General features: G+C 43.9%; 1 protein-coding gene across 1 annotated transcript; it reads left to right on the top strand.

Moving 5' to 3' along the window:
• Positions 1 to 4101: 4101 nt before the first annotated feature.
• On the top strand, positions 4102 to 8215 carry otol1a (otolin 1a). The gene is made up of 5 exons (XM_071362329.1): positions 4102 to 4147; positions 4303 to 4824; positions 5037 to 5126; positions 6831 to 6893; positions 7067 to 8215. Exons 2-5 carry the CDS (start codon positions 4329 to 4331, stop codon positions 7954 to 7956), a joined length of 1539 nt encoding a protein of 512 aa, XP_071218430.1. The 5' UTR covers positions 4102 to 4147; positions 4303 to 4328; the 3' UTR covers positions 7957 to 8215.
• The last annotated feature ends 2846 nt before the right edge of the window (positions 8216 to 11061 follow it).

The following is an 11061-nucleotide window of genomic DNA, read 5'->3' as shown; positions in this document are numbered from 1 at the left end:
GCCATGTCAATAAAGTAAATTGAATTTAATTGATTTGTGAGAAGGTGTGAAAGTTCACAGTTAGCCATTGTTATATAATGCCAGCTGAACCATGGCCCAGTGAGACACGAGTACTGGCCCGCATAGATGGAAACAGAAACGTCTGAGCCTTTTGGGTATTTCATTTTTTATTTAAGCTTTATTTAACCAGGCAAGTCAGTTAAGAACACATTCTTATTTACAATGACGCCTAGGAACAGTGGGTTAACTGCCTTGTTCAGGGGCAGAACAACAGTTTGTTAACTTGTCAGCCTGGGGATTCGAAATAGCAACCTTTAGGTTACTGGCCCAATGCTCTAACCACTGTAGTAAATCCTGTATGGAAATGGAATTCAATGTTACATATATATTTACATTGTAATTACATAGGCACGCACATTGTGTATACATTGTTACAGACCTCTTACAAATTATATACCTGTTTTTGGGGTTGCCCATTTTCAAAGATTTGCAAATAAACTCACAATGGAAATAATGATCATGTAAGGGAAGGTCTAACCACAGTTAAGTTAATGAATTATAATACACATAAACATTTTATTCTGTAATTCCACAAACTGCAAATAAATTGTCACATGCTATTGTAGGCTACAATGTAACAATGTGAACCTAAGCTGTAATACTGGCCTACACTGAGTGTACAAAACATTAGGAACACCTGCTCTTTCCATGACATAGACTGACCAGGTGAATCCAGATGAAATTGATGTCACCTGTTAAATCCACTTCAAACAGTGAAGTCGAAGGAGAGGAAACAGGTTAAAGAAGGATTTTCAAGCCTTTAGACAATTGTGACATGGATGGTGTATGTGTGCCATTCAGAGGGTGAATGGGCAAGACAAAATATTTAAGGGCCTTTGAACGGGGTATGGTAGTTTGTTGCCAAGCGAACCGGATTGAGTGTGTCATGAACTACAACGCTGCTGGGTTTTTCACAGTACTTGACTTGGACTGAAATAGGTGCTGTTTATATTTAGATGCAGGAGCTCCACTAAACTTTTGAGCTAATATTCTATAAGAGGAACCAGAGCTGCAGCAGTAGAACATTTGAGGTGCCGGTACTCTGCTCCAGTGAGCTCCTGCCCAAGTCAACCACTGGTTTTTCACACTCAACAGTTTCCCATGTGTATCAACAATGGTCCACCACCCAAAGGACATTCAGCCAACTTGACACAACTGTGGGAAGCATTGGAGGCAACATGGGCTCCTCTTTTCAGTTCACTGCAGCTAGCGACTAGAACGAGCTGCAACAAACACTCAAACTTGACAGTTTTATCTCAATCTCTTCATTCAAAGACTCAATCATGGACACTCTTACTGACAGTTGTGGCTGCTTTGTGTGATGTGTTGTTGTCTAAACCTTCTTGCCCTTTGTGCTGTTGTCTGTGCCCAATAATGTTTGTACTTTGTTTTGTGCTGCTACTGTGTTGTGTTGCTACCATGTTGTTGTCATGTTGTGTTGCTACCATGCAGTGTTGTCATGTGTTGCTGCCTTGCTATGTTGTTGTCTTAGGTCTCTCTTTATGTAGTGTTGTGTTGTCTCTCTTGTTGTGATGTGTGTTTTGTTCTATATTTATATTGTATTTTTACATTTTTAATCCCAAGCCCCCATCCTCTCAGGAGGCCTTTTGCCTTTTGGTAGGCCGTCATTGTAAATAAGAATTTGTTCTTAACTGACTTGCCTTTTAAATAAAGGTCAAATAAATAAATGGGCCAGCATCCCTGTTGGATGCTTTCAAGATCTTGTAGAGTCCACGCCCCGACAAATTGAGGCTGTTCTGAGGGCAAAAGGGGGTGCAGCTCAATATTAGGAAAGTGTTCCTAATTGTTGGTACACTCAGTGTATATAACATGTGAATACACACTTTTTTAGCACCATGTAATGTAACATGGGCAGCCTGGCTGACTCGACTCACGTGGGGACACAGTGAGAGAGAACTGTGATACACTGGTCTGGAAAGGAGCCCGTTGTTAGTGCAGTATTCGTACAGAAGTTGTCTGTTCACCCTGCTATCATCCAGAAGGCGAGGTCAGTACAGGTGCATCAAAGCTGGGACAGAGAGACTGAAAAATAGCTTCTATCTCAAGGCCATCAGACTGTTAATTAGTCATCAATAGCCGGCTTCCACCTGTTTACGCAACCCTGCACCTTAGAGGTTGCTGCCCCATAAAACATAGACTTTAAATCACTGGCCACTTTAATAATGGAACACTAGTCACTTTAATAATGGAACACTAGTTACTTTAATAATGTTTAAATACTCTTTACATACGGCTCTACTCATTTCAACTGTATATACTGTATTCTATTATATTGTATTTTAGTTTATGCCACTCCGACATTGCTCATCCTAATATTTATATATTCCTTAATTCCATTCTTTTACTTTTAGGATGTGTGTATTGTGTGTATTGTTGTGAATTGTTAGATATTACTGTACTGTTGGAGCTAGAAACACAAGCATTTCGCTACACTCGCAATACCATCTGCTACACATGTGTATGTGACAAATAACATTTGATTTGAGCTTTGATTGGTTCTCTCAAAGTATTTTCTCCATGGGGGGGGTTGAGACCCCTTGTTGTTTGGATTTGAAAATCCAACAATTGTATTGGAAGGGGGCAGCGCTCGGGTCTGTATGGGTCTGTATGGGTCTGTCCATGTTGGTGTTTAAGTGAGAAAGAAACAGAGGAGAACCAATCAGTAATGATCGACTAATCTTGCTTACAACATCCTGGAGCCTTTCCAGACTCTGAAGTCAGGAAGACTTTGAGTTAAGGGTTAGCCAGGCTATAATATGGACCAAATTATTACGAAGCTCTCATTAAGATATATATTGGGGATTTGGGGTGTCAAACTCAATTCCTGGAGGGCCATGGGTCTGCAGGTTTCACTCCACAAGACAGAAATGGCCGAACCCAGAGAATTCACTGCAATTTTGCGCCACACAATGGTCACACATGCATATTCATCAGACGTTCTCACTTTCAAGAATAAGATCTTAAGGCAACAGCCGCTGGATATCAAATGTGAGCCGAGATTTGTTTAACAAAGGTCTCTCTATCTTAACTTCCTTTGGTTGATTCTCTCCCTCTCTGTTGAATGAAGAACATAGTTGCGGCCTACCCCAACCCTATAGCTCATGGCTAGTGGACATTCAGAAAAAAGCACATCGAGAATGTGATTAGAGTTCGAAAGCCATTTAAGCCTACAACTTCCCCAAAAAATCCTTACCTCAGAACACCTCCCCAGGTGTTTCTTTTCTTTTCTTTAAAAATAAAGAAAAAGTTGCACTCGGTGTCTGCATTGATCATGACTTCATTCACGGGACAATCAAGCAGGGTCATGTTTCGGTGTAGGAGCCTTGAGTAGGAACCCCTCATGAGGCACCTAAAGCTTCAGAGGAGCACATGCCAATAGCGACTGCTGGTGTTGGTTTCACAGACGAGGCCACAGTACAGCATCGGAGGGGGTTCAAACTTCAAGCCTCAAACCACACCCCATCCGGTGTCAAGATAGAGGGTTGACATCCTACCTATAAGGCCCTCTGAGAGGAGTTGTAAAAGTCAGCAGTACTGGGTTTCCTAAAAGTTGGTGGGATGTTAGATCAAGGTGGTTATGGAGGCTCATTTGAGAAATGTATCCCTCCCTCTGCGGTTGTGTTTTGGTCCCTTTCCGCTTTGAGGCGGTGCCAATGTGGTGTGGTCGCCCTGATGCCTGACCGTACGGTCCTGACACCATCTCATATGGGGTATGATCCATTACTAACAGGTGTGTGTGTGTCTGCGTGTGTGTGTGTGTGTTCGTCTGTTTGTGGCAGCCATATAGAACATCATATCACACATCACAAAGACACAAGGTGAAAGGAAAGAAAGTCCTGTGTTGTAGTATGTTATTCTAGCACATCATGACCATATCCCTCAGGTTCTCACCTTGTGTCCGTGCCAACCCACCCTTCCTCCAAATCCCCAGTGTGTCCCTTAGTCTTCTCTCATTGGTCAAGCTACGGAGGCAAAAGGCTAGCAGACACAATAAAAGGGAAAAGGTTTGTTGTTGAATCCACCAAATGCAGGGAATGGAATGAACAGCAAACCATTTAATTTAAAGGTAAGCACAGAGTGCTTCATTTGAGGTCACTTTTTATGCGAGGTAACTTTTTTGATTAGGTCAGTCCTCAGAATTGGTCATGAGTTGATAGCTACCTGTTACTAAATGTGATTTACTATCTTCATCTATGTTTATTTTCTCTCTCCACTTCTCAGATCAATGCACACCAAAAGCCGCTGACATGCTCTCTCTTCGTTTGCTCGCCATTCTCACAACCCTGCTGGCGGTAGTCTTGATGTCGAACCAGTCATCCGCAACCAGAACAACCCGCAGACCAAAGCCTCAGAATACCAAGAAGCCCCCTCGCGGTAGTGGTACCGGAGGAGGTGGTGGAGGGGGAGGAGGTGGCGACCAGCCGGCCCGTCTGGGCTTCAGGCAGACCACCACCACCATGGCCCCCTCCAGTAGCCTGGGCACCGACGAGACCACAGAGGATCCCATGACGGACGCCTACTCCCTGTCGCCCACTGACAGCACCACCTACGCAGGCGACGCCTACCCCACAGAGTTCCACACAGACTCCATGGCTCTCCCTGGGGCCGGCATGGGAAACTATACCCTGGACTACAGCCACTGCTACTTAAACATCTGCGAGTGCTGCCCGCCCGAAAAGGGCCCCATGGGGCCCCCAGGGGAGAGGGGGCCCCCAGGGCCTGGAGCGGAGAGGGGACTTCCAGGTAGACTAAAGAATATAAATTGTGTCGATTTTAGTACAGAGTGACTAAAAGTATACATAGGGATCGTGACTGTACTGGATAGTGACCATGACTCGTAGTTTGTGTTTGGTGTGCTTGCATACAGTATTTTGTGTGTGTACTCCTAAATAGCTCCTCATATCCCCAACTCCCCTACCTCTGCTCTTCCCCTACTTCCTTCTGTCTTCTTTCAGGTGTACCTGGAGAGAAAGGTGATGTGGGACTCATGGGACCTCCTGGACTGGATGGTATGCCTGGAGCTACTGGACTTGAAGGAGATAAAGGTTAGCTTGCCAACTCTTAAATACAACTTTTAAAGGACCCCCCCCCTTTTAAAGGACCCCCCCTACTATTTCGACGTCATTTCCTGACCTAGAGAGGAAATGCCCATTTTGGTTTCACCTCTGAAGAATGACGAAGGCTATTAATACATATTCACAAATTGGGTTGGCAGAGTTCCCCTGTCCAGTGTCGGTGTTCTTTTGCCTATCTTACTCTTTTCTTTTTATTGGCCAGTCTGAGATATAGCTTTTTCTTTGCAACTCTGCCTAGAAGGCCAGCATTCTTGAGTCACCTCTTCACTGTTGACGTTGAGACTGGTGTTTTGAGGGTACTGTTTAATGAATCTGCCAGTTGAGGACTTGTGAGCCATCTGTTTCTCAAACTAGACACTCTAATGTACTTGTCCTCCTGCTCAGTTGTGCACCGGGGCCTCCCACTCCTCTTTCTATTCTGGTTAGAACCAGTTTGCGCTGTTCTGTGAAAGGAGTAGTACACAGCGTTGTATGAGATCTTCCGTTTCTTGGCAATTTCTCGCATGGAATAGCCTTCATTTTTCAGAACAAGAATAGACTGACAAGTTTCAGAATAAAGTTATTTGTTTCTGGCAATTTTGAGCCTGTAATCGAACCCACAAATGCTGATGCTCCAGATACTCAACTAGTCTAAAGAAGGACAGTTTTTTTGCTTCTTTAATCAGAACAAACAATTTTCAGCAGTGTTAACATAATTGCAAAATGGTTTTCTAATGATCAATTTGTCTTTAAAAATGATAAACGTGCCATTGGAACACAGGAGTGATGGTTGCTGATAATCGGCCTCTGTACGCCTATGTAGATATTCCATAAAAAAATCTGCCGTTTCCAGCTACAGTAGTCATTTACAACATAAACGATGTCTGCACTGTATTTCTGATCAATTTCATGTTATTTTTATGGACCAAAAATGAGATTTTCTTTCAAAAACAAGGACATTTTGAAGTGACCCCAAACTTTTGAATGGTAGTGTATATATGTTATTTTTTTATACAGACTAGCTTAAAAATAAGTGACAAATTGAAAAATTATGATTATGATTATGATAACTTTCTGGTTAAGAATGTGGAGGTGCAAAAACATACGTTTATTGCGCCATGGCTCAGGCGGCCAAGGGGACACAAGGCTTTTTCGATCATCTCAGTCACAAAAAGGAATAACTTTGAATCTGTTTCTGATTCATAAACAATTCAATGCTGGTGGGTGGTAACATTAAAACAAAACCCAGCCCTGAATTAAAACGTAGACAGAAAATAAATTGTATTTCACATCATAGTAAAAGACACCACATTTCCATGGATATTCACAAAGTGGGCAGTTCAGATTTGTCACTTCAAGCCCAAATATATAATACTTTGACTAAAAGAAAGGATGACTTATTGACTTAAATCGTTGTTCAACATCATGGGTAAGCTCTGGCCATTGTCTTTCAGCTAAAAAAAAAGTGGATTTCTACTGGTGTAGGTGTTTAAAGAATGTAATCTTGGTTTTTACATTTATTGCCCAAAGTGTTAGCTACTATGCTATCTGTTATCTCATTCTTGAACACGTCGCTTTCTGGTGCTGATTTCAACAAATCTGTAACTTTGATCTAAAATGGAGCATTAATGCTGGGGACTGATATCTATACCCACACGTTTAAGACACCAATCCTTCTCTCTTTCTATTTGATAGGTGATCAAGGAGACACGGGGATGTCTGGTGCTCCAGGGATACTTGGGAAACAGGGGCAGAAAGGTATACAATGTTCCTTAGATGACATCAGAGTAGAGTAGCCCTAGTATAATGCTATTGCTAGAAGACCACACTCTATTAGGGGAGAACAGTCATCTTATTAGACTGAATGTCAACTGTTATTTCACTATCAAAGACTTTCTTGCAACAGTAAGTGACTAATTTCCTTCTCACAGGTGACTTGGGCCCCAAAGGAGAAAAAGGAGAAACAGGCCTCCCTGGCTTGAAAGGAGACCTGGGAGAAAGCGGAAAGCCTGGGAGGAATGGGACCCAGGGCGAGAAAGGTGACCTGGGTAGAATAGGCCCTGCAGGTCCCTCCGGGTTGACTGGCCCAATGGGACAGAATGGCCAAAAGGGAGAGATGGGGGAGTGTCCAACTGGCGAGAAGGGAGAGAAAGGGGAGGCGGGCTTACCTGGCCCCCCTGGGCCGAGGGGGTTGGTGGGACCCCCGGGAGTAAATGGAACCAATGGTCTACCAGGACCTGTAGGTCTGAGGGGTCAGCTAGGCTCCCCGGGAGGGAAAGGGGAGGCAGGGGGGCGGGGACCTCCGGGTCCCCCAGGCTTGAGGGGCATGCCTGGGCCGAAAGGAGAGAAAGGCCCCAAGGGCCCACGAGGTGTGCGGGGTCCCAAGGGCCCCCAGGGGGAGACCGCAGAGCAGATACGCTCTGCCTTCAGCGTGGGCCTCTTCCCCAGCAAGTCCTTCCCCCCTCCAGGCCTTCCCGTCAAGTTCGACAAAGTCCTCTACAATGAAGAGGAACACTGGGACCCAATGCTCAGCAAGTTCAATTGCACCCACCCCGGAGTCTATGTGTTCTCCTACCACATCACCGTGCGCAATCGGCCCCTGCGTGCCGCACTGGTGATTAACGGCGTGAAGAAGCTGCGGACGCGTGACTCCTTGTACGGTCAGGACATCGACCAGGCGTCCAATCTGGCTCTGCTGCGTCTGGCATCAGGGGACCAGGTTTGGCTGGAGACGCTGAGGGACTGGAACGGAGTCTACTCCAGCAGCGAAGACGACAGCACCTTCACTGGCTTCCTGCTCTATGCTGACCCCAAGGCCTGACCTACGACCTCGCCTGTGAACCCGACTTGACCTCTGCATGACCTTCATCTGACAACTCTGCATCCCCTCCAAACTCTTTGCACTACTCTGCTAAATCATCTCTGTCAATATTGCTATTGCTACTGCTACTACCTATGTTTCTGCGTATTGCTATCAAAACAATCTGACCAAATGCTTGCTGTATTTGGATGGGAAAGGCTGTACGCGTTCTGACAATGCAATAAAACACTGCTAATGCTTGAAATGAATATTGTGTGAGTATATAGATTTGAACATATCTAGACTTCACTGATCTTACCCTTAGATTCAATGAGATCAAGCGTTAACCGGTGATAGCCAACACCCGCATAGCTAATGTTTTGGCGGTGTCGGACATGTAGCTATGTTGGAGCTGTCAAGTTGGTGAGCAGCTGCTCTTAATAATTGTCACAGAGCCACACCTGCCCAACTCGCATTAGAAGTTCAGAGTGAGAAAGTGTAGTCTATACATAAATAATGTCGCAAAATCATAAAACAAAATAAATTAGGATTTCTATTAGCCTAATCGAGGTGTAGACTACATCTCACATTCCAGTGTTTGAACTTGTAAACAAGGCTGCATGGAATTTCTCCTAATGCGTCTCCATGCAGCCAATGGCAATGTCCACTTTAGGTATAATATCAGGAGCTACTTGTGGATTTGACAGCTCTAACGCAGTTCCACCTCCAACACTGCCAAAACAACCGTTATGCGGATGTCGGGCAATGCGGATCTGATTGAATAGAGCCCTTAGTTTTGTCAACTTCCCACTCCCAGCTCTGATTAGGGACAGTTTCACCCATTACTACTTGAATGTGCTCCTTACAGTAATGAGCCTTCATCATTGTTGTGTCATAGAAATACAGCTCCAAGGTCTGGGAGGGATGGTGGTTGATATATGAATGCATTATGTATTAAAGCCAACTAATGTACTCGTATATGGTCACCACCAAAATATGTCTGACTGAAACTTACATTTTATTTCTCCCACTAGAGGGCGCTGGGATATCACAGTTTGAAGAGGAGGGCTGAATGAGGATTGTATTGATTGTACAGTATCATGTAAAAAAAAATCATGTTTAAATACATGAAAATAATGTTGATATTCATGAAAAGGAATATCAACAGCACAAACACACACACATGCTATACATATTTGTGTTACACTATCCAAGCACCAATAGCCAAATAGAATTAGAAATCTAAATAAAGCAGGTTTATACTCTGTTATTACTTAAACAATAAGGCACGAGGGGATGTGATATATGGCCAATATACCACGGCTAAGGGCTGTTCTTGGGCACGATGCAACGTAGAATCTATGACCAGTCTATGACCTCCCTATAACTACATGATGTCATCTTCTTGGAGTTGGATGGAGGGAAAGCAGACTATTTGTTTATGAGATTAATTATTTTAAAAGGCAAAAAAAAAGCTAAACAGAAAAGCATGGAATAAAATATTTCAGAATAACTTAATTTCTATTTCAAGTATTTTTGTTTTGAATATTTAAGCTGAAATAATAATAATACATTTAATTTGTATAGCGCTTTTAATTACAGTGTTCTCAAAGCTCTACATAGGCAAAAATAATGAAAAAATAAATAACAGCAAAAACTATAAAAACATCATACATTTAGTATCAAGGCAGGAAAAAGCAATAGTAGGCTAGGTGCTAAAATGCCTTTCCAGATTAGGTCTATAAGAAAGACAGTCTGTAGAAATGTGTTTTAAGGCTCATTTTAAAAGTTCTGATTGATGGAGTGGTCTCAGATGGTCAGGGAGAGCAATCCATAGGTCGAGGGGGAAGGCAGTAGAATGCCCAGTCCCCAATAGTAAGGAGACGTGTCTTCGGGACTTGAAGCAGTGGTGAGTTGCTGGAGCGGAGAGTGCAAGGTGGCTCTTCGATAAAAATTAGGTCGCTGTTTTAGGTGGGAATCAATCCATTCAAGACTTTAAACACGAGGTGGAGGATTTTAAAGTCAATCCTACAGTTGGCCAGTAGCTAGTGGAGTTCAGCAAAAAAGGGAGTGATGTGGGATAACGTTTTGGTCCTGGTTAGGACTCTAACAGCACTATTCTGGAGAAGTTGTAGCCTCTGAAATGATTTGGCTGGAAGACCCCCAAACAGAGCATTGCCGTAGTTGATCCGAGAGAAGATGAAGGCGATAGTTTGAGCTGGGCGATGTTTCTTAGATGGAAAAAATATATGTTTTGCAGTTATGTTTTATGTGGGCATCAAATGACAAAGAAGGATTAAACTTGACTCACATGTTGGAGATGACAGAGGACATATGGATGGCTTGACCGTCAATTGTAGGGCAGATGTTTCTACCACTGGTGACCAGCTTGGGTGTCCCAATAAGCATAGCCTCAGTCTTGCTGCTGTTGGAGGAAGTTCTCTTTCATCTATGCCCTGATGTCATCTAGGCAGCTGCCAAGTTTTGATAAGGCTGAGATGGTGTCCAGTTTGGTGTTAATATATACCTGGGCATCGTCAGCGTAGCGGTGGAAGTTATAGTTATAGTCTCTGAGGATTTGGCCGAGAGGGAGCATGTAGAATAGGTCACAGCACTGACCCCTGTGGGACACCGCATGTGACTGTAGACTCCTCCGACCTGGACTCTCCAATGGTGATGTATAGCTTCCTGTTGGAGAGGTAGGAGGAGCACTGCAGTGTGCTCTCTGAGACACGGCAAGAGGATGCTGTGGTCAACGATGTCAAAGGCAGCACTGAGATTTAAGAGGAGGAGGCAAGGTGATCTAAAATCTCAAGCTATCAGTAGGTTGCTGGTAACTTTCACCAGAGCTGTTTCAGTGCTGTGCAAGGGCCGGAAACCAGACTGGAACACTTTGTACAGTTGATTGAAGGTGGTTTGCAACTACCTTCTCCTGTACTTTTGATAGGAAGGGGAGGTTGGAGATGGGCCTGTAGTTGAATAGGATGTCATGGCCAAAGTTGAGTTTCCTCAGTAAGGTACCTCCCTGGGCATCAGGGACTTGTTGATGAGGGTGGTGACAAACTGAAGCAGGTTAGATGAGCAGGTTGAGAGTTTGCCTGTTTGATGGTTCGTCTGATGGCATAG

This window comes from Salvelinus alpinus, chromosome 23, assembly GCF_045679555.1.
Source record: "Salvelinus alpinus chromosome 23, SLU_Salpinus.1, whole genome shotgun sequence".
In the NCBI taxonomy this organism is placed as follows: Eukaryota; Metazoa; Chordata; class Actinopteri; order Salmoniformes; family Salmonidae; genus Salvelinus; species Salvelinus alpinus.
Note: the sequence above shows the minus strand (reverse complement) of the source record. Positions and strands in the feature narration are given on the sequence as shown.